The sequence below is a fragment of the Taudactylus pleione genome, unplaced genomic scaffold, assembly GCF_031769625.1.
Source record: "Taudactylus pleione unplaced genomic scaffold, aTauple2 ptg000258l, whole genome shotgun sequence".
Classification (NCBI taxonomy): domain Eukaryota; kingdom Metazoa; phylum Chordata; class Amphibia; order Anura; family Myobatrachidae; genus Taudactylus; species Taudactylus pleione.
In genome coordinates this window covers 222,490-248,040 of record NW_028284660.1, presented here as the reverse complement: position 1 = coordinate 248,040, position 25,551 = coordinate 222,490, and the positions used below count along the sequence as shown (strand labels likewise).

The 25,551-nt window shown below is 42.2% G+C and overlaps 1 protein-coding gene across 4 annotated transcripts in view; it reads left to right on the top strand.

Annotated features, from left to right (window-relative positions):
* LOC148514783 (uncharacterized) overlaps window positions 1–25,551 on the top strand; it is a 59,709-nt gene that overhangs the window by 12,154 nt on the left and 22,004 nt on the right. For all 4 annotated transcript variants that reach the window (XM_088480891.1, XM_088480890.1, XM_088480892.1 and 1 more), the window contains exons 5-8: window positions 616–721; window positions 1,443–1,561; window positions 1,655–1,738; window positions 2,490–2,576. In XM_088480891.1, the coding sequence (XP_088337017.1) occupies window positions 616–721; window positions 1,443–1,561; window positions 1,655–1,738; window positions 2,490–2,576 (396 nt within the window). The remainder of the gene's footprint in view (window positions 1–615; window positions 722–1,442; window positions 1,562–1,654; window positions 1,739–2,489; window positions 2,577–25,551) is intronic.

Here is a 25,551-nt window from a genome sequence, read left to right as displayed (position 1 = left end):
CAAGAGTGATGGAAAGGGGGGAGCTTCTTAAGGTTACGCCCCTTTGGCCCACGCACGAGTGCCCTTTTTACAGTTCGGCGCCCTAAACCCAACTAGATATAGGATGTACACTATATATACATGCACACAGATACATCATTGCAGTGAGCAGTTGGCATATTTATGTAAAGAGGACAAGGGGGAGAAGGGCCCTGCTCGAGCAAGGATGGACACAATGGGAGAGGAGGGCTGAGAGTAGCTGGGTACTGTAGTGCAGACAGGACAAGGCATCTGCTAATGAAGCGTCAGCTGTTCATACTGACTGATTGCACCTAGTTCCACTGTTTCTGAAATGCAGCAAAGTGGGGAAAACGTGGCATTTGCTCTGTGTATAATGCACATCCAGTATTGTATATAACGTCTGTTTTCTTCTGTTTTCTCCTCATTTCCTCCATTATTCTCACCCGTCCTTGTTTCTCTATCCTCTCCATGCTGTGCCTTATTTATCATCCTTACTCTCTGTGACATAATGCCCCATCGGACTCCTCTGCGTTATCAAACTGTCTTGGTTCCTGGCTTTGCCGTCACTTTTTTGTCACTTTTCCAATTGCCTTGTCCACCCCACGTGGCACCTAGGCCCCTCCCCACTGCTACACGCTCAGTTCCGCGTCCACAGTCTGGAAGGACACAGTGATCTGGTCACGTGCACCCTCATCCATGACACATACATCATCTCGGGGAGGTGAGCCATCCATGTCACCTCTGGCAGATTCCTTTAAACCAGCGATAGGCAACGTGTGGCTCTCCAGCTGTTGTGGAACTACAAGACCCAGAATGTCCTGTAGCTCTTTGGCTGATAGGATAAGCTTTGACTTGTAGTTCCACAAGAGCTGTGGAGCTACAAGCTTGATTGCCTTTGCCTTATACCATTCTCATCTTCATTTGTATTATCCTTGGGGTACGTAGTAGCAGAGTTTGCATGTTTTGTGGATGGAGCTTGCGATTTTGTGCACCGCGCCTGCATCCGAACTGAGCGTACGCATCTGTGTATTAATTTCGGACAGCTGCAGCTCACTTGGTGTAAGTAGGCGGCAATGGGGCATTCGCACATAGGTCATTTGTACTGAGAGCTTGTTGTGGGAGTGTGGTTGGAATTGTGAGCTCTGCAGTTTTGCATACTCAAAGATAGGAGATAGCGATTGCACCAAAGGATAGCGTTAGTGGAAATGCGCTCCTAGTGGTGACGGCTACTATTACAAGGGGATGCATGGGGGTGGTGCGGCTATGCATTATGTGCAGATTAATTTATGCAGTAGTTGGCGCACCAAGCAAGAAGCGGAGAATTCTGGACCGTTCTCCAATCTATTTCCCTACACATTGTGCTACATAAACTAGACCCCATCTGTATGTCACTTCCTTTTCTCTCTTTGCACACCTCTCCTTTCGCCTGTGTCTTGAGACAGCTGGGACACCTCAGTTCGTGTATGGGACATGGCGTCCTGCAGGGAGCTCAAGATGTTTTCTGGCCACACCGGAGGAGTCACGTGTCTGGTACTAATCGCACAAGGGAAATCTAAGTTAAGTAAGTGACGCATAAGGGCAGTGAGGTGACGGGGGCCGGTTCCTGGCATTTGTCCGGTATCGGACATTATAAATGACTTTTTCTGATTTACAGACTCGGATCTTCTACCTGTTGGCGAGGATTTTGTCGCCAGTGGATCGACGGACAGCAGCATTAAAGTGTGGAGTCTGATCACAGGTGACAGCTGCAGCAGCTGCTAGGAGCCGTACCACATTGGTGTGGCAGGTACAGGTCAGGAGAAGATAGGGAGCCGTAGCATGTAGATGATGGAAAGGGAATATGGATTGATAGCAAGTGCATACCAGGGCATAGGCAGGAGATGTATCAAGCAGTGTAAAGTGTGGAGACGTTGCCCATCGCAACCAGTCAGGTTTGAGGTAGCATTTATCTAGTACATTCTATAAAATGATAGGCAGAAGCTGATTGGTTGCTATGGGAGTGGATGGGAGATGGACCATTACCAAGACATTGACTGTAAGCAGTTTTCCATAAATTCTATTGGAATTATGAGGGTTAAATAAAGAAATAAAGATCCTCCGAGAATGGCTGAGGATAGCCGTATGGAGCAATTGCTGATTGTTGTTCACAATTTGTTTCCTTTGGTACTAAGATACAGTTTAATGCATCGCCTATGTAACCTCTATGATAATATCGTCTGCTGTGGGTTCACTTGAAAAATGCTTGGAGGCTGGTGATTCATAGGAGAACCCTCTGAGGGCCCACATGCCCCCTTCACCTGCTGGTAACCTAACTGTCCAGGAGGAGGACTTTGCCCGATTCTGTGAATATACAGCCGGGGTTCCTCTTCTCACTGCTGGACCAGATCGTGCCCTTGGTGTTGCTGTACAGCAGCCTGATAACCATAGGGATAGTGTGATGAAATGATAGCAGCTCATACTATATGTCCCGTTCTCCTGCTTCCTTTCAGGTCAGCCTCTGCTCAGTATATACACATTCTCCGCTGTTTCAGCATTCACATATGTCCCGGATACAAAGCTGCTGATATCTGGATCAGGTGAGTCTCACTATATGTTTCCTGGCTCCTTACCCATTGTTCTTCCCCGCAGGCATGGGCCGGCATTGCTGGGGTGATGGGCATTTACCTGTGCCAGAGCCACAGAGGGGCCCCAGCCTTCTTTATTGTTGGCATTTACTGAAACAAAAACCAACAACTGCTTTTATGATATGGCCGCACATATTAAACTTGGCGTAAAATATGTTTATACATATGAATCTAGTTATGAGTTTTGGATCTGGATATGATTCATCATATTGTATTTGGCACTAGACACGGCTGAGCGTATTAGACTTTGCACTAGACACGGCTGAGCGTATTAGACTTTGCACTAGACACGGCTGAGCGTATTAGACTTTGCACTAGATACGGCTGAGCGTATTAGACTTTGCACTAGACACGGCTGAGCGTATTAGACTTTGCACTAGATACGGCTGAGCGTATTAGACTTTGCACTAGACACGGCTGAGCGTATTAGACTTTGCACTAGACACGGCTGAGCGTATTAGACTTTGCACTAGATACGGCTGAGCGTATTAGACTTTGCACTAGATACGGCTGAGCGTATTAGACTTTGCACTAGATACGGCTGAGCGTATTAGACTTTGCACTAGATACGGCTGAGCGTATTAGACTTTGCACTAGATACGGCTCAACATATAACATAAAGACATATAGAAAAATCAGGGCGCCACCTCCCAAGTGCTGAAACAGGCAGCTCCCAATATATAGGTAAGGATGCTGTTCTGCGTACTGAGCTCGAGGTTTATGGTACAGTAAAGGTAAATTTGGTGCAGCACTTGGGCCTATTGTGATAATTATGGAAATCAGGTGTAATAATTATATTTCTTGATTTATATATGGTGCTATGTACCAATGACATTTATTGACATAATAATGATGTATAAAATAATATCAGGACTTATGGATATTATTAATAATGATATTTATTTCAAATAGGCAGAGAGTAAAAAATTATTACATACAAATGACGATAAAGGATAAAAATATCAATAATGTTCCATTCAATGATCAAAAGAAGATCTGTATGCTTTTGATAGTTTCCCAACTGGTTATTCAGATGTATGTTCCCGATACTACAGACCAAAGTATAGGTATATTCAAAATATGATTGTCCAGAAATGTGACAGAGTGCGGCGTCCCGCTACTCTGGCTATTGTAAAGAATGTGGAATAAAGTTCGTGCAAATATCGGTGTTGGTTCTGTTTGGTACTGTGGGCAGAGTATGGAAGGGAGAGGGGGGGTCATTCAGACCCGGTCGTTAGCGCCGATGCGCTCGGACTGGGTCGATGGCCCCCCACAGAGCATGCGCATGACGGCGCCGGCGTGCGCATGCGTGAGACCCGCTACGACCGACAGCGCCGGTCGTAGCGGGTCTCGATCCAAAGGGGGCGAGCTGTCGATGTTGATTGACAGCTCGCCCCGTTTGGAAGGCGGGCCGGGGGGTGGCAGCCCAAACGGAGGCGTTCCTATGGGAACCCCTGCCGTTTGGGGGAGGCCCCACTGACATAGTGATGTCAGTGGAGAGCTTCCGGCTCAGACAGAGCCAGAAGCTCTCCGGGGCTTACGACAAGTGAGACCCTACCCTAGGGTCTTGTCGTAAGCCTCGATGGTCGCGATGGTCTCTGACCATCGCGACCATCACCTGAGCGGTCGTTAGAGCTGTGGGTGTTAACCCACAGCCTAACGACCGCAACAGAGGCGGGCGGTCAGGATGCAAGTGGCCGCCCAGTTTCTGAGCGACCGCTTGCATCCTCCGTCCGCCTCTGAATGAGGTCCTGGGTGTGTGATGCTCCGGATCAGGTCTCACTACCCGCAGATCGGGACTTCGATGGCACACCCGTATGGGGCCGCCCTCGGAGTGACGGCTCTGGAAGCGGTGGACCATGGTCTTAGGGGTGACAACCTCGGTTTGGGCTCCAAGGAGCCTGTTGGCGGGTGTTCCGTTCCTTACAGAGATTCTCTTCCACTTGCACTTACCATTGACACCATTGCGCTCCACTCCTGTCTCCGATGTCTACTTTTTCCTGGCGCCGCTGTTCTGTCTTTGCCGTGCTTCCGGGTATGTCGCGTCACGTGGTTAGTGGTGTGCTGCTGATCGGGAACGTAGTTGTAATAACGTCTTTGGGTTTGAGAGTTCTTGCCGTGGGTGGGGAATATTTAATGTCCCAACGCGTTTCAGCCTTCTGTGGCCTTCTTCTAGGAGGTAATCGTGGTTTGTAGCTTGAAAGGGGGTGGTCTTTGTCTATGTAAATTAATGGAAGCAGAATTTGATAGGTGGATGGTAGCTTCCTCAGGATTGGTTATTGTGGCTGTCATTCATGGATTAGACGGATCTTATTGGGTAAGTGGAGGATGGCAACATCTATTTGTTTTATTCTATGCTGCTTGTAGCAAGATATACCCAGTTTTGAAACTACTTCTAATGGAGCGTACACATGGTCAGATTTGTCAGACTTGTCAGATTTGTCAGATGGACGATTAAACGATTTGAACGATTTTACCAAAGTTTTGAACGATTTGAACGATTGAACGATTTTTGACTACATTAAAATGAATGGAATCGTCCAAGTCTGACTGCAAACCCATCAGATGTCAGATATCGTTATCTGACAAACGGGAACGCGCATCGTTGATCGTCCATCGTTCAGGCATGTCAGATATGAACGATTTTCCTTCAGATATGAACGACTGAACGATTTTTAAATCGTTATCGTTCATATCTGAAGGAAAAATCTGATCGTGTGTATGCACCATAAAGCACAGTTCTACAGAGGTATGAAATGTTCTATGTAGTTATTGGTTCTCTCGTGTATCTATTAGTGTCTATAATAAATGTCGGGGAACTCCTTTATATTGTAGGGAACTTACTATGTTCAGAATTACTGTCTTGGGGTGTGCCAATTTGGGTACATGTCGGTCTATCATATACCACTATAGGTTTGTTTCGGTGTTTAACATGTATGGCTCAATTTGTGTCCCTAATTCGATTATTGTGTGTTGTTATTACGTTATCTGTGTTTTGGTTGAAGTAAAAGACATATGGTTCTTCATTGTTTGCCTATTATGGATTTGACCTCATTGTCTTTGTTTAAACCTTCGGGGTGCAAATGTTTTTAATTCATACATTCATCTTAACTCATTTTTGTTTATTTGATTGGTGAAATTGCCATTCTCTCCAGTTGTTTTTTACTCCCTGTCTACCTATAAATACAAGTTATTTCGGGTCACTATCATGGCGTGATCTTTGAAGTGTTTTGATAGATTGTGATCCTCAAGACCCTTCTTAATATTGCGTATGCATTCATGAATACATACTTTGAGAGGTCTAATTGTTCTTCCCACATATTGTTTTTGGCAGTCGCACTCTAGGAGGTATATTACCCTTTAGCTGTTACATGTGATCATGGTTTTAATTTCATACTGGGTGTTTGTGTAGTTTGATTTGAAAGTGGTAGCTGGTTTAGTACTCGATTTCTTGTTGTTGGTACGTCCTATACATGTTCCGCAATAATAGAAGCCGTTGATTGATGTGGTTTTTGTGATGGTTGTCTGTTTTTTTAACATTTCAACATATTAGAATTGGAACTAGATATGGCTCAGCATATTAGACTTGGGACTAGCTATGGATCAGCATATTAGACTTGGGACTAGCTATGGATCAGCATATTAGACTTGGGACTAGAAATGGTTCAGCATAATAGATTTGGGACTAGCTATGGCTCAGCATATTAGACTTGGGACTAGCTATGGATCAGCATATTAGACTTGGGACTAGCTATGGCTCAGCATATTAGACTTGGGACTAGAGCTGGTTCAGCATATTAGATTTGGGACTAGATATGGCGACTCAGCATATTAGATTTGTGACTAGCTATGGCTCAATATATTAGACTTGGGACTAGCTATGGCTCAGCAGATTAGATTTGGGACTAGCTATGGCTCAGCATATTAGAGTTGGGACTAGCTATGGATCAGCATAATAGATTTGGAACTAGATATGGCTCAGCATATTAGACTTGGGACTAGCTATGGATCAGCATAATAGATTTGGGACTAGATATGGCTCAGCATATTAGATTTGGGACTAGCTATGGCTCAGCATATTAGACTTGGGACTAGCTATGGCTCAGCATATTAGATTTGGGACTAGCTATGGCTCAGCATATTAGACTTGGGTCTAGAGATGGTTCAGCATAATAGATTTGGGACTAGCTATGGCTCAGCATATTAGACTTGGGACTAGCTATGGATCAGCATATTAGACTTGGGACTAGCTATGGATCAGCATATTAGACTTGGGACTAGCTATGGATCAGCATATTAGACTTGGGACTAGAGCTGGTTCAGCATATTAGATTTGGGACTAGATATGGCGACTCAGCATATTAGATTTGGGACTAGCTATGGCTCAGCAGATTAGATTTGGGACTAGCTATGGCTCAGCATATTAGAGTTGGGACTAGCTATGGATCAGCATAATAGATTTGGGACTAGATATGGCTCAGCATATTAGACTTGGGACTAGCTATGGATCAGCATAATAGATTTGGGACTAGATATGGCTCAGCATATTAGACTTGGGACTAGCTATGGCTCAGCATATTAGACTTGGGACTAGCTATGGCTCAGCATATTAGACTTGGGACTAGAGATGGTTCAGCATAATAGATTTGGGACTAGCTATGGCTCAGCATATTAGAGTTGGGACTAGCTATGGATCAGCATATTAGACTTGGGACTAGCTATGGATCAGCATATTAGACTTGGGACTAGAGCTGGTTCAGCATATTAGATTTGGGACTAGATATGGCGACTCAGCATATTAGATTTGTGACTAGATATGGAGACTAAGCATATTATATTTGGGACTAGCTATGGCTCAATATATTAGACTTGGGACTAGCTATGGCTCAGCAGATTAGATTTGGGACTAGCTATGGCTCAGCATATTAGAGTTGGGACTAGCTATGGATCAGCATATTAGACTTGGGACTAGCTATGGATCAGCATATTAGACTTGGGACTAGCTATGGATCAGCATATTAGACTTGGGACTAGCTATGGATCAGCATATTAGACTTGGGACTAGCTATGGATCAGCATATTAGATTTGGGACTAGCTATGGATCAGCATATTAGACTTGGGACTAGCTATGGCTCAGCATATTAGACTTGGGACTAGAGCTGGTTCAGCATATTAGATTTGGGACTAGATATGGAAACTCAGCATATTAGATTTGGGAATAGCTATGGCTCAATATATTAGACATGGGACTAGCTATGGATCAGCATAATAGATTTGGGACTAGATATGGCTCAGCGTATTAGACTTGGGATTAGCTATGGATCAGCATAATAGATTTGGGACTAGATATGGCTCAGCATATTAGATTTGGGACTAGCTATGGCTCAGCATATTAGACTTGGGACTAGCTATGGATCAGCATATTAGACTTGGGACTAGCTATGGATCAGCATATTAGACTTGGGACTAGCTATGGATCAGCATATTAGATTTGGGACTAGAGCTGTTTCAGCATATTAGATTTGGGACTAGATATGGAGACTCAGCATATTAGATTTGGGACTAGATATGGAGACTCAGCATATTAGATTTGGGACTAGCTATGGCTCAATATATTAGACTTGGGACTAGCTATGGCTCAGCAGATTAGATTTGGGACTAGCTATGGCTCAGCATATTAGACTTGGGACTAGCTGTGGATCAGCATAATAGATTTGGGACTAGATATGGCTCAGCATATTAGACTTGGGACTAGCTATGGCTCAGCATATTAGACTTGGGACTAGCTATGGATCAGCATATTAGACTTGGGACTAGCTATGGCTCAGCATATTAGACTTGGGACTAGAGATGGTTCAGCATATTAGATTTGGGACTAGATATGGAGACTCATCATATTAGATTTGGGAATAGCTATGGCTCAATATATTAGACTTGGGACTAGCTATGGATCAGCATAATAGATTTGGGACTAGATATGGCTCAGCATATTAGACTGGGGATTAGCTATGGATCAGCATAATAGATTTGGGACTAGATATGGCTCAGCATATTAGATTTGGGACTAGCTATGGCTCAGCATATTAGACTTGGGAATAGCTATGGCTCAATATATTAGACTTGGGACTAGCTATGGATCAGCATAATAGATTTGGGACTAGATATGGCTCAGCATATTAGACTTGGGACTAGCTATGGCTCAGCATATTAGACTTGGGACTAGAGATGGTTCAGCATAATAGATTTGGGACTAGCTATGGCTCAGCATATTAGACTTGGGACTAGCTATGGCTCAGCATATTAGATTTGGGACTAGTGATGGTTCAGCATATTAGATTTGGGACTAGCTATGGCTCAGCATATTAGATTTGGAACTAGCTATGGCTCAGCATAATAGATTTGGGACTAGCTATGGCTCAGCATATTAGACTTGTGACTAGAGCTGGTTCAGCATATTAGATTTGGGACTAGATATGGAGACTCAGCATATTAGATTTGGGAATAGCTATGGCTCAATATATTAGACTTGGGACTAGCTATGGATCAGCATAATAGACTTGGGACTAGATATGGCTCAGCATATTAGACTTGGGACTAGCTATGGATCAGCATAATAGATTTGGGACTAGCTATGGCTCAGCATATTAGAGTTGGGACTAGCTATGGATCAGCATATTAGACTTGGGACTAGCTATGGATCAGCATATTAGACTTGGGACTAGCTATGGATCAGCATATTAGACTTGGGACTAGCTATGGATCAGCATATTAGACTTGGGACTAGCTATGGATCAGCATATTAGACTTGGGACTAGCTATGGCTCAGCATATTAGACTTGGGACTAGAGCTGGTTCAGCATATTAGATTTGGGACTAGATATGGAGACTCAGCATATTAGATTTGGGAATAGCTATGGCTCAATATATTAGACTTGGGACTAGCTATGGATCAGCATAATAGATTTGGGACTAGCTATGGCTCAGCATATTAGACTTGGGACTAGCTATGGATCAGCATAATAGATTTGGGACTAGCTATGGCTCAGCATATTAGACTTGGGACTAGAGATGGTTCAGCATAATAGATTTGGGACTAGCTATGGCTCAGCATATTAGAGTTGGGACTAGCTATGGATCAGCATATTAGACTTGGGACTAGCTATGGATTAGCATATTAGACTTGGGACTAGCTATGGCTCAGCATATTAGACTTGGGACTAGAGCTGGTTCAGCATATTAGACTTGGGACTAGAGCTGGTTCAGCATATTAGATTTGGGACTAGATATGGAGACTCAGCATATTAGATTTGGGACTAGATATGGAGACTCAGCATATTAGATTTGGGACTTGCTATGGCTCAATATATTAGACTTGGGACTAGCTATGGCTCAGCAGATTAGATTTGGGACTAGCTATGGCTCAGCATATTAGAGTTGGGACTAGCTATGGATCAGCATATTAGACTTGGGACTAGCTATGGATCAGCATATTAGACTTGGGACTAGCTATGGATCAGCATATTAGACTTGGGACTAGCTATGGATCAGCATATTAGACTTGGGACTAGCTATGGATCAGCATATTAGACTTGGGACTAGCTATGGCTCAGCATATTAGACTTGGGACTAGAGCTGGTTCAGCATATTAGATTTGGGACTAGATATGGAGACTCAGCATATTAGATTTGGGAATAGCTATGGCTCAATATATTAGACTTGGGACTAGCTATGGATCAGCATAATAGATTTGGGACTAGATATGGCTCAGCATATTAGACTTGGGATTAGCTATGGATCAGCATAATAGATTTGGGACTAATTATGGCTCAGCATATTAGATTTGGGACTAGCTATGGCTCAGCATATTAGACTTGGGACTAGCTATGGATCAGCATATTAGACTTGGGACTAGCTATGGATCAGCATATTAGACTTGGAACTAGCTATGGATCAGCATAATAGAGTTGGGACTAGCTATGGCTCAGCATATTAGAGTTGGGACTAGCTATGGATCAGCATATTAGACTTGGGACTAGCTATGGATTAGCATATTAGACTTGGGACTAACTATGGCTCAGCATATTAGACTTGGGACTAGAGCTGGTTCAGCATATTAGATTTGGGACTAGATATGGAGACTCAGCATATTAGATTTGGGACTAGATATGGAGACTCAGCATATTAGATTTGGGACTAGCTATGGCTCAATATATTAGACTTGGGACTAGCTATGGATCAGCATATTAGACTTGGGACTAGCTATGGATCAGCATATTAGACTTGGGACTAGCTATGGATCAGCATATTAGACTTGGGACTAGCTATGGATCAGCATATTAGACTTGGGACTAGCTATGGCTCAGCATATTAGACTTGGGACTAGAGCTGGTTCAGCATATTAGATTTGGGACTAGATATGGAGACTCAGCATATTAGATTTGGGACTAGATATGGAGACTCAGCATATTAGATTTGGGACTAGCTATGGCTCAATATATTAGACTTGGGACTAGCTATGGCTCAGCAGATTAGATTTGGGACTAGCTATGGCTCAGCATATTAGAGTTGGGACTAGCTATGGATCAGCATATTAGACTTGGGACTAGCTATGGATCAGCATATTAGACTTGGGACTAGCTATGGATCAGCATATTAGACTTGGGACTAGCTATGGATCAGCATTTTAGACTTGGGACTAGCTATGGATCAGCATATTAGACTTGGGACTAGCTATGGCTCAGCATATTAGATTTGGGACTAGCTATGGCTCAGCATATTAGACTTGGGAATAGCTATGGCTCAATATATTAGACTTGGGACTAGCTATGGATCAGCATAATAGATTTGGGACTAGATATGGCTCAGCATATTAGACTTGGGACTAGCTATGGCTCAGCATATTAGACTAGGGACTAGAGATGGTTCAGCATAATAGATTTGGGACTAGCTATGGCTCAGCATATTAGACTTGGGACTAGCTATGGCTCAGCATATTAGATTTGGGACTAGTGATGGTTCAGCATATTAGATTTGGGACTAGATATGGCTCAGCATATTAGATTTGGAACTAGCTATGGCTCAGCATAATAGATTTGGGACTAGCTATGGCTCAGCATATTAGACTTGTGACTAGAGCTGGTTCAGCATATTAGATTTGGGACTAGATATGGAGACTCAGCATATTAGATTTGGGAATAGCTATGGCTCAATATATTAGACTTGGGACTAGCTATGGATCAGCATAATAGACTTGGGACTAGATATGGCTCAGCATATTAGACTTGGGACTAGCTATGGATCAGCATAATAGATTTGGGACTAGCTATGGCTCAGCATATTAGAGTTGGGACTAGCTATGGATCAGCATATTAGACTTGGGACTAGCTATGGATCAGCATATTAGACTTGGGACTAGCTATGGATCAGCATATTAGACTTGGGACTAGCTATGGATTAGCATATTAGACTTGGGACTAGCTATGGCTCAGCATATTAGACTTGGGACTAGAGCTGGTTCAGCATATTAGACTTGGGACTAGAGCTGGTTCAGCATATTAGATTTGGGACTAGATATGGAGACTCAGCATATTAGATTTGGGACTAGATATGGAGACTCAGCATATTAGATTTGGGACTTGCTATGGCTCAATATATTAGACTTGGGACTAGCTATGGCTCAGCAGATTAGATTTGGGACTAGCTATGGCTCAGCATATTAGAGTTGGGACTAGCTATGGATCAGCATATTAGACTTGGGACTAGCTATGGATCAGCATATTAGACTTGGGACTAGCTATGGATCAGCATATTAGACTTGGGACTAGCTATGGATCAGCATATTAGACTTGGGACTAGCTATGGATCAGCATATTAGACTTGGGACTAGCTATGGCTCAGCATATTAGACTTGGGACTAGAGCTGGTTCAGCATATTAGATTTGGGACTAGATATGGAGACTCAGCATATTAGATTTGGGAATAGCTATGGCTCAATATATTAGACTTGGGACTAGCTATGGATCAGCATAATAGATTTGGGACTAGATATGGCTCAGCATATTAGACTTGGGATTAGCTATGGATCAGCATAATAGATTTGGGACTAATTATGGCTCAGCATATTAGATTTGGGACTAGCTATGGCTCAGCATATTAGACTTGGGACTAGCTATGGATCAGCATATTAGACTTGGGACTAGCTATGGATCAGCATATTAGACTTGGAACTAGCTATGGATCAGCATAATAGAGTTGGGACTAGCTATGGCTCAGCATATTAGAGTTGGGACTAGCTATGGATCAGCATATTAGACTTGGGACTAGCTATGGATTAGCATATTAGACTTGGGACTAACTATGGCTCAGCATATTAGACTTGGGACTAGAGCTGGTTCAGCATATTAGATTTGGGACTAGATATGGAGACTCAGCATATTAGATTTGGGACTAGCTATGGCTCAATATATTAGACTTGGGACTAGCTATGGATCAGCATATTAGACTTGGGACTAGCTATGGATCAGCATATTAGACTTGGGACTAGCTATGGATCAGCATATTAGACTTGGGACTAGCTATGGATCAGCATATTAGACTTGGGACTAGCTATGGCTCAGCATATTAGACTTGGGACTAGAGCTGGTTCAGCATATTAGATTTGGGACTAGATATGGAGACTCAGCATATTAGATTTGGGACTAGATATGGAGACTCAGCATATTAGATTTGGGACTAGCTATGGCTCAATATATTAGACTTGGGACTAGCTATGGCTCAGCAGATTAGATTTGGGACTAGCTATGGCTCAGCATATTAGAGTTGGGACTAGCTATGGATCAGCATATTAGACTTGGGACTAGCTATGGATCAGCATTTTAGACTTGGGACTAGCTATGGATCAGCATATTAGACTTGGGACTAGCTATGGATCAGCATTTTAGACTTGGGACTAGCTATGGATCAGCATATTAGACTTGGGACTAGCTATGGCTCAGCATATTAGATTTGGGACTAGCTATGGCTCAGCATATTAGACTTGGGAATAGCTATGGCTCAATATATTAGACTTGGGACTAGCTATGGATCAGCATAATAGATTTGGGACTAGATATGGCTCAGCATATTAGACTTGGGACTAGCTATGGCTCAGCATATTAGACTTGGGACTAGAGATGGTTCAGCATAATAGATTTGGGACTAGCTATGGCTCAGCATATTAGCCTTGGGACTAGCTATGGCTCAGCATATTAGATTTGGGACTAGTGATGGTTCAGCATATTAGATTTGGGACTAGCTATGGCTCAGCATATTAGATTTGGAACTAGCTATGGCTCAGCATAATAGATTTGGGACTAGCTATGGCTCAGCATATTAGACTTGTGACTAGAGCTGGTTCAGCATATTAGATTTGGGACTAGATATGGAGACTCAGCATATTAGATTTGGGAATAGCTATGGCTCAATATATTAGACTTGGGACTAGCTATGGATCAGCATAATAGACTTGGGACTAGATATGGCTCAGCATATTAGACTTGGGACTAGCTATGGATCAGCATAATAGATTTGGGACTAGCTATGGCTCAGCATATTAGAGTTGGGACTAGCTATGGTTCAGCATATTAGACTTGGGACTAGCTATGGATCAGCATATTAGACTTGGGACTAGCTATGGATCAGCATATTAGACTTGGGACTAGCTATGGATCAGCATATTAGACTTGGGACTAGCTATGGATCAGCATATTAGACTTGGGACTAGCTATGGCTCAGCATATTAGACTTGGGACTAGAGCTGGTTCAGCATATTAGATTTGGGACTAGATATGGAGACTCAGCATATTAGATTTGGGAATAGCTATGGCTCAATATATTAGACTTGGGACTAGCTATGGATCAGCATAATAGATTTGGGACTAGCTATGGCTCAGCATATTAGACTTGGGACTAGCTATGGATCAGCATAATAGATTTGGGACTAGCTATGGCTCAGCATATTAGACTTGGGACTAGAGATGGTTCAGCATAATAGATTTGGGACTAGCTATGGCTCAGCATATTAGAGTTGGGACTAGCTATGGATCAGCATATTAGACTTGGGACTAGCTATGGATTAGCATATTAGACTTGGGACTAGCTATGGCTCAGCATATTAGACTTGGGACTAGAGCTGGTTCAGCATATTAGACTTGGGACTAGAGCTGGTTCAGCATATTAGATTTGGGACTAGATATGGAGACTCAGCATATTAGATTTGGGACTAGATATGGAGACTCAGCATATTAGATTTGGGACTTGCTATGGCTCAATATATTAGACTTGGGACTAGCTATGGCTCAGCAGATTAGATTTGGGACTAGCTATGGCTCAGCATATTAGAGTTGGGACTAGCTATGGATCAGCATATTAGACTTGGGACTAGCTATGGATCAGCATATTAGACTTGGGACTAGCTATGGATCAGCATATTAGACTTGGGACTAGCTATGGATCAGCATATTAGACTTGGGACTAGCTATGGATCAGCATATTAGACTTGGGACTAGCTATGGCTCAGCATATTAGACTTGGGACTAGAGCTGGTTCAGCATATTAGATTTGGGACTAGATATGGAGACTCAGCATATTAGATTTGGGAATAGCTATGGCTCAATATATTAGACTTGGGACTAGCTATGGATCAGCATAATAGATTTGGGACTAGATATGGCTCAGCATATTAGATTTGGGATTAGCTATGGATCAGCATAATAGATTTGGGACTAATTATGGCTCAGCATATTAGATTTGGGACTAGCTATGGCTCAGCATATTAGACTTGGGACTAGCTATGGATCAGCATATTAGACTTGGGACTAGCTATGGATCAGCATATTAGACTTGGAACTAGCTATGGATCAGCATAATAGAGTTGGGACTAGCTATGGCTCAGCATATTAGAGTTGGGACTAGCTATGGATCAGCATATTAGACTTGGGACTAGCTATGGATTAGCATATTAGACTTGGGACTAACTATGGCTCAGCATATTAGACTTGGGACTAGAGCTGGTTCAGCATATTAGATTTGGGACTAGATATGGAGACTCAGCATATTAGACTTGGGACTAGATATGGAGACTCAGCATATTAGATTTGGGACTAGCTATGGCTCAATATATTAGACTTGGGACTAGCTATGGATCAGCATATTAGACTTGGGACTAGCTATGGATCATCATATTAGACTTGGGACTAGCTATGGATCAGCATATTAGACTTGGGACTAGCTATGGATCAGCATATTAGACTTGGGACTAGCTATGGCTCAGCATATTAGACTTGGGACTAGAGCTGGTTCAGCATATTAGATTTGGGACTAGATATGGAGACTCAGCATATTAGATTTGGGACTAGATATGGAGACTCAGCATATTAGATTTGGGACTAGCTATGGCTCAATATATTAGACTTGGGTTTAGCTATGGCTCAGCAGATTAGATTTGGGACTAGCTATGGCTCAGCATATTAGAGTTGGGACTAGCTATGGATCAGCATATTAGACTTGGGACTAGCTATGGATCAGCATATTAGACTTGGGACTAGCTATGGATCAGCATTTTAGACTTGGGACTAGCTATGGATCAGCATATTAGACTTGGGACTAGCTATGGCTCAGCATATTAGACTTGGGACTAGAGCTGGTTCAGCATATTAGATTTGGGACTAGATATGGAGACTCAGCATATTAGATTTGGGAATAGCTATGGCTCAATATATTAGACTTGGGACTAGCTATGGATCAGCATAATAGATTTGGGACTAGATATGGCTCAGCATATTAGACTTGGGATTAGCTATGGATCAGCATAATAGATTTGGGACTAGATATGGCTCAGCATATTAGATTTGGGACTAGCTATGGCTCAGCATATTAGACTTGGGACTAGCTATGGATCAGCATATTAGACTTGGGACTAGCTATGGATCAGCATATTAGACGGGACTAGCTATGGATCAGCATATTAGACTTGGGACTAGAGCTGGTTCAGCATATTAGATTTGGGACTAGATATGGAGACTCAGCATATTAGATTTGGGACTAGATATGGAGACTCAGCATATTAGATTTGGGATTAGATATGGCGGCTCAGCATATTAGATTTGGAATTAGCTATGGCTCAGCATATTAGATTTGGATCTAGCTATGGCTCAGCATAATAGATTTGGGACTAGCTATGGCTCAGCATATTATATATGGGACTAGCTATGGCTCAGCATATTAGATTTGGGACTAGCTATGGCTCAGCATATTAGATTTGGGACTAGCTATGGATCAGCGTAATAGATTTGGGACTAGCTATGGAGCAGCATAATAGATTTGGGACTAGATATGGCTCAGCATATTAGACTTGGGACTAGCTATGGCTCAGCATATTAGATTTGGGACTAGCTATGGCTCAGCATATTAGACTTGGGTCTAGAGATGGTTCAGCATAATAGATTTGGGACTAGCTATGGCTCAGCATTTTAGACTTGGGACTAGCTATGGATCAGCATATTAGACTTGGGACTAGCTATGGATCAGCATATTAGACTTTGGACTAGCTATGGATCAGCATATTAGACTTGGGACTAGTGCTGGTTCAGCATATTAGATTTGGGACTAGATATGGCGACTCAGCATATTAGATTTGGGACTAGCTATGGCTCAGCATATTAGACTTGGGACTAGAGATGGTTCAGCATAATAGATTTGGCACTAGCTATGGCTCAGCATATTAGATTTGGGACTAGCTATGGATCAGCATATTAGACTTGGGACTAGCTATGGGACAGCATATTAGACTTGGGACTAGCTATGGCTCAGTATATTAGACTTGGGACTAGAGCTGGTTCAGCATATTAGATTTGGGACTAGATATGGAGACTCAGCATATTAGATTTGGGACTAGCTATGGCTCAATATATTAGACTTGGGACTAGCTATGGCTCAGCAGATTAGATTTGGGACTAGCTATGGCTCAGCATATTAGAGTTGGGACTAGCTATGGATCAGCATATTAGACTTGGGACTAGCTATGGATCAGCATATTAGACTTGGGACTAGCTATGGATCAGCATATTAGACTTGGGACTAGCTATGGAACAGCATACTAGACTTGGGACTAGCTATGGCTGAGCATATTAGACTTGGGACTAGAGCTGGTTCAGCATATTAGATTTGGGACTAGATATGGAGACTCAGCATATTAGATTTGGGAATAGCTATGGCTCAATATATTAGACTTGGGACTAGCTATGGATCAGCATAATAGATTTGGGACTAGATATGGCTCAGCATATTAGATTTGGGATTAGCTATGGATCAGCATAATAGATTTGGGACTAGCTATGGATCAGCATATTAGACTTGGGACTAGCTATGGATCAGCATATTATATTTGGGACTAGAGCTGGTTCAGCATATTAGATTTGGGACTAGATATGGAGACTCAGCATATTAGATTTGGGACTAGATATGGAGACTCAGCATATTAGATTTGGGACTAGCTATGGCTCAATATATTAGACTTGGGACTAGCTATGGCTCAGCAGATTAGATTTGGGACTAGCTATGGCTCAGCAGATTAGATTTGGGGCTAGCTATGGCTCAGCATATTAGAGTTGGGACTAGCTATGGATCAGCATATTAGACTTGGGACTAGCTATGGATCAGCATATTAGACTTGGGACTAGCTATGGATCAGCATATTAGACTTGGGACTAGCTATGGATCAGCATATTAGACTTGGGACTAGCTATGGATCAGCATATTAGACTTGGGACTAGCTATGGCTCAGCATATTAGACTTGGGACTAGAGCTGGTTCAGCATATTTGATTTGGGACTAGATATGGAGACTCAGCATATTAGATTTGGGACTAGCTATGGCTCAATATATTAGACTTGGGACTAGCTATGGATAAGCATAATAGATTTGGGACTAGATATGGCTCAGCATACTAGACTTGGGACTAGCTATGGATCAGCATAATAGATTTCGGACTAGATATGGCTCAGCATATTAGATTTGGGACTAGCTATGGCTCAGCATATTAGACTTGAGACTAGCTATGGATCAGCTTATTAGACTTGGGACTACAGATGGTTCAGTATAATAGATTTGGGACTAGCTATGGCTCAGCATATTAGACTTGGGACTAGCTATGGATCAGCATATTAGACTTGGGACTAGCTATGGCTCAGCATATTAGACTTGGGACTAGAGATGGTTCAGCATATTAGATTTGGGACTAGATATGGAGACTCATCATATTAGATTTGGGAATAGCTATGGCTCAATATATTAGACTTGGGACTAGCTATGGATCAGCATAATAGATTTGGGACTAGATATGGCTCAGCATATTAGACTGGGGATTAGCTATGGATCAGCATAATAGATTTGGGACTAGATATGGCTCAGCATATTAGATTTGGGACTAGCTATGGCTCAGCATATTAGACTTGGGAATAGCTATGGCTCAATATATTAGACTTGGGACTAGCTATGAATCAGCATAATAGATTTGGGACTAGATATGGCTCAGCATATTAGACTTGGGACTAGCTATGGCTCAGCATATTAGACTTGGGACTAGAGATGGTTCAGCATAATAGATTTGGGACTAGCTATGGCTCAGCATATTAGACTTGGGACTAGCTATGGCTCAGCATATTAGATTTGGGACTAGTGATGGTTCAGCATATTAGATTTGGGACTAGCTATGGCTCAGCATATTAGATTTGGAACTAGCTATGGCTCAGCATAATAGATTTGGGACTAGCTATGGCTCAGCATATTAGACTTGTGACTAGAGCTGGTTCAGCATATTAGATTTGGGACTAGATATGGAGACTCAGCATATTAGATTTGGGAATAGCTATGGCTCAATATATTAGACTTGGGACTAGCTATGGATCAGCATAATAGATTTGGGACTAGATATGGCTCAGCATATTAGACTTGGGACTAGCTATGGATCAGCATAATAGATTTGGGACTAGCTATGGCTCAGCATATTAGAGTTGGGACTAGCTATGGATCAGCATATTAGACTTGGGACTAGCTATGGATCAGCATATTAGACTTGGGACTAGCTATGGATCAGCATATTAGACTTGGGACTAGCTATGGATCAGCATATTAGACTTGGGACTAGCTATGGATCAGCATATTAGACTTGGGACTAGCTATGGCTCAGCATATTAGACTTGGGACTAGAGCTGGTTCAGCATATTAGATTTGGGACTAGATATGGAGACTCAGCATATTAGATTTGGGAATAGCTATGGCTCAATATATTAGACTTGGGACTAGCTATGGATCAGCATAATAGATTTGGGACTAGCTATGGCTCAGCATATTAGACTTGGGACTAGCTATGGATCAGCATAATAGATTTGGGACTAGCTATGGCTCAGCATATTAGACTTGGGACTAGAGATGGTTCAGCATAATAGATTTGGGACTAGCTATGGCTCAGCATATTAGAGTTGGGACTAGCTATGGATCAGCATATTAGACTTGGGACTAGCTATGGATTAGCATATTAGACTTGGGACTAGCTATGGCTCAGCATATTAGACTTGGGACTAGAGCTGGTTCAGCATATTAGACTTGGGACTAGAGCTGGTTCAGCATATTAGATTTGGGACTAGATATGGAGACTCAGCATATTAGATTTGGGACTAGATATGGAGACTCAGCATATTAGATTTGGGACTTGCTATGGCTCAATATATTAGACTTGGGACTAGCTATGGCTCAGCAGATTAGATTTGGGACTAGCTATGGCTCAGCATATTAGAGTTGGGACTAGCTATGGATCAGCATATTAGACTTGGGACTAGCTATGGATCAGCATATTAGATTTGGGACTAGCTATGGATCAGCATATTAGACTTGGGACTAGCTATGGATCAGCATATTAGACTTGGGACTAGCTATGGATCAGCATATTAGACTTGGGACTAGCTATGGCTCAGCATATTAGACTTGGGACTAGAGCTGGTTCAGCATATTAGATTTGGGACTAGATATGGAGACTCAGCATATTAGATTTGGGAATAGCTATGGCTCAATATATTAGACTTGGGACTAGCTATGGATCAGCATAATAGATTTGGGACTAGATATGGCTCAGCATATTAGACTTGGGATTAGCTATGGATCAGCATAATAGATTTGGGACTAATTATGGCTCAGCATATTAGATTTGGGACTAGCTATGGCTCAGCATATATGACTTGGGACTAGCTATGGATCAGCATATTAGACTTGGGACTAGCTATGGATCAGCATATTAGACTTGGAACTAGCTATGGATCAGCATAATAGATTTGGGACTAGCTATGGCTCAGCATATTAGAGTTGGGACTAGCTATGGATCAGCATATTAGACTTGGGACTAGCTATGGATTAGCATATTAGACTTGGGACTAACTATGGCTCAGCATATTAGACTTGGGACTAGAGCTGGTTCAGCATATTAGATTTGGGACTAGATATGGAGACTCAGCATATTAGATTTGGGACTAGATATGGAGACTCAGCATATTAGATTTGGGACTAGCTATGGCTCAATATATTAGACTTGGGACTAGCTATGGATCAGCATATTAGACTTGGGACTAGCTATGGATCAGCATATTAGACTAGGGACTAGCTATGGATCAGCATATTAGACTTGGGACTAGCTATGGATCAGCATATTAGACTTGGGACTAGCTATGGCTCAGCATATTAGACTTGGGACTAGAGCTGGTTCAGCATATTAGATTTGGGACTAGATATGGAGACTCAGCATATTAGATTTGGGACTAGATATGGAGACTCAGCATATTAGATTTGGGACTAGCTATGGCTCAATATATTAGATTTGGGACTAGCTATGGCTCAGCAGATTAGATTTGGGACTAGCTATGGCTCAGCATATTAGAGTTGGGACTAGCTATGGATCAGCATATTAGACTTGGGACTAGCTATGGATCAGCATATTAGACTTGGGACTAGCTATGGATCAGCATATTAGACTTGAGACTAGCTATGGATCAGCATATTAGATTTGGGACTAGCTATGGCTCAGCATATTAGACTTGGGACTAGAGCTGGTTCAGCATATTAGATTTGGGACTAGATATGGAGACTCAGCATATTAGATTTGGGAATAGCTATGGCTCAATATATTAGACTTGGGACTAGCTATGGATCAGCATAATAGATTTGGGACTAGATATGGCTCAGCATATTAGACTTGGGATTAGCTATGGATCAGCATAATAGATTTGGGACTAGATATGGCTCAGCATATTAGATTTGGGACTAGCTATGGCTCAGCATATTAGACTTGGGACTAGCTATGGATCAGCATATTAGACTTGGGACTAGCTATGGATCAGCATATTAGACGGGACTAGCTATGGATCAGCATATTAGACTTGGGACTAGAGCTGGTTCAGCATATTAGATTTGGGACTAGATATGGAGACTCAGCATATTAGATTTGGGACTAGATATGGAGACTCAGCATATTAGATTTGGGATTAGATATGGCGGCTCAGCATATTAGATTTGGAATTAGCTATGGCTCAGCATATTAGATTTGGATCTAGCTATGGCTCAGCATAATAGATTTGGGACTAGCTATGGCTCAGCATATTATATATGGGACTAGCTATGGCTCAGCATATTAGATTTGGGACTAGCTATGGCTCAGCATATTAGATTTGGGACTAGCTATGGATCAGCATAATAGATTTGGGACTAGCTATGGATCAGCATAATAGATTTGGGACTAGATATGGCTCAGCATATTAGACTTGGGACTAGCTATGGCTCAGCATATTAGATTTGGGACTAGCTATGGCTCAGCATATTAGACTTGGGTCTAGAGATGGTTCAGCATAATAGATTTGGGACTAGCTATGGCTCAGCATTTTAGACTTGGGACTAGCTATGGATCAGCATATTAGACTTGGGACTAGCTATGGATCAGCATATTAGACTTTGGACTAGCTATGGATCAGCATATTAGACTTGGGACTAGAGCTGGTTCAGCATATTAGATTTGGGACTAGATATGGTGACTCAGCATATTAGATTTGGGACTAGCTATGGCTCAGCAGATTAGAGTTGGGACTAGCTATGGATCAGCATAATAGATTTGGGACTAGATATGGCTCAGCATATTAGACTTGGGACTAGCTATGGCTCAGCATATTAGACTTGGGACTAGCTATGGATCAGCATATTAGACTTGGGACTAGCTATGGCTCAGCATATTAGACTTGGGACTAGAGATGGTTCAGCATAATAGATTTGGGACTAGCTATGGCTCAGCATATTAGATTTGGGACTAGCTATGGATCAGCATATTAGACTTGGGACTAGCTATGGGACAGCATATTAGACTTGGGACTAGCTATGGCTCAGCATATTAGACTTGGGACTAGAGCTGGTTCAGCATATTAGATTTGGGACTAGATATGGAGACTCAGCATATTAGATTTGGGACTAGCTATGGCTCAATATATTAGACTTGGGACTAGCTATGGCTCAGCAGATTAGATTTGGGACTAGCTATGGCTCAGCATATTAGAGTTGGGACTAGCTATGGATCAGCATATTAGACTTGGGACTAGCTATGGATCAGCATATTAGACTTGGGACTAGCTATGGATCAGCATATTAGACTTGGGACTAGCTATGGATCAGCATACTAGACTTGGGACTAGCTATGGCTGAGCATATTAGACTTGGGACTAGAGCTGGTTCAGCATATTAGATTTGGGACTAGATATGGAGACTCAGCATATTAGATTTGGGAATAGCTATGGCTCAATATATTAGACTTGGGACTAGCTATGGATCAGCATAATAGATTTGGGACCAGATATGGCTCAGCATATTAGACTTGGGATTAGCTATGGATCAGCATAATAGATTTGGGACTAGATATGGCTCAGCATATTAGATTTGGGACTAGATATGGCTCAGCATATTAGATTTGGGACTAGCTATGGCTCAGCATATTAGACTTGGGACTAGCTATGGATCAGCATATTAGACTTGGGACTAGCTATGGATCAGCATATTAGACTTGGGACTAGCTATGGATCAGCATATTATATTTGGGACTAGAGCTGGTTCAGCATATTAGATTTGGGACTAGATATGGAGACTCAGCATATTAGATTTGGGACTAGATATGGAGACTCAGCATATTAGATTTGGGACTAGCTATGGCTCAATATATTAGACTTGGGACTAGCTATGGCTCAGCAGATTAGATTTGGGACTAGCTATGGCTCAGCAGATTAGATTTGGGGCTAGCTATGGCTCAGCATATTAGAGTTGGGACTAGCTATGGATCAGCATATTAGACTTGGGACTAGCTATGGATCAGCATATTAGACTTGGGACTAGCTATGGATCAGCATATTAGACTTGGGACTAGCTATGGATCAGCATATTAGACTTGGGACTAGCTATGGATCAGCATATTAGACTTGGGACTAGCTATGGCTCAGCATATTAGACTTGGGACTAGAGCTGGTTCAGCATATTTGATTTGGGACTAGATATGGAGACTCAGCATATTAGATTTGGGACTAGCTATGGCTCAATATATTAGACTTGGGACTAGCTATGGATCAGCATAATAGATTTGGGACTAGATATGGCTCAGCATACTAGACTTGGGACTAGCTATGGATCAGCATAATAGATTTGGGACTAGATATGGCTCAGCATATTAGATTTGGGACTAGCTATGGCTCAGCATATTAGACTTGAGACTAGCTATGGATCAGCTTATTAGACTTGGGACTACAGATGGTTCAGTATAATAGATTTGGGACTAGCTATGGCTCAGCATATTAGATTTGGGACTAGATATGGATCAGCATATTAGATTTGGGACTAGCTATGGCTCAGCATATTAGACTTGGGACTAGAGATGGTTCTGCATAATAGATTTGGGACTAGCTATGGCTCAGCATATTAGACTTGGGACTAGCTATGGCTCAGCATATTAGATTTGGGACTAGTGATGGTTCAGCATATTAGATTTGGGACTAGCTATGGCTCAGCATATTAGATTTGGAACTAGCTATGGCTCAGCATAATAGATTTGGGACTAGCTATGGCTCAGCATATTAGACTTGGGACTAGCTATGGATCAGCATAATAGATTTGGGACTAGCTATGGCTCAGCATATTAGATTTGGGACTAGCTATGGCTCAGCATATTAGACTTGGGACTAGCTATGGATCAGCATAATAGATTTGGGACTAGATATGGTTCAGCATATTAGATTTGGGACTAGCTATGGCTCAGCATATTAGACTTGGGACTAGCTATGGATCAGCATAATAGATTTGGGACTAGCTATGGCTCAGCATATTAGACTTGGGACTAGCTATGGATCAGCATAATAGATTTGGGACTAGATATGGCTCAGCATATTAGATTTGGGACTAGCTATGGCTCAGCATATTAGATTTGGGACTAGCTATGGATCAGCATAATAGATTTGGGACTTGATATGGCTCAGCATATTAGATTTGGGACTAGCTATGGCTCAGCATATTAGACTTGGGACTAGCTATGGATCAGCATATTAGATTTGGGACTAGATATGGATCAGCATATTAGACTTGGGACTAGCTATGGCTCAGCATATTAGACTTGGGACTAGAGATGGTTCAGCATAATAAATTTGGGACTAGCTATGGCTCAGCATATTAGACTTGGGACTAGCTATGGTTCAGCATATTAGATTTGGGACTAGTGATGGTTCAGCATATTAGATTTGGGACTAGCTATGGCTCAGCATATTAGATTTGGGACTAGTGATGGTTCAGCATATTAGATTTGGGACTAGCTATGGCTCAGCATATTAG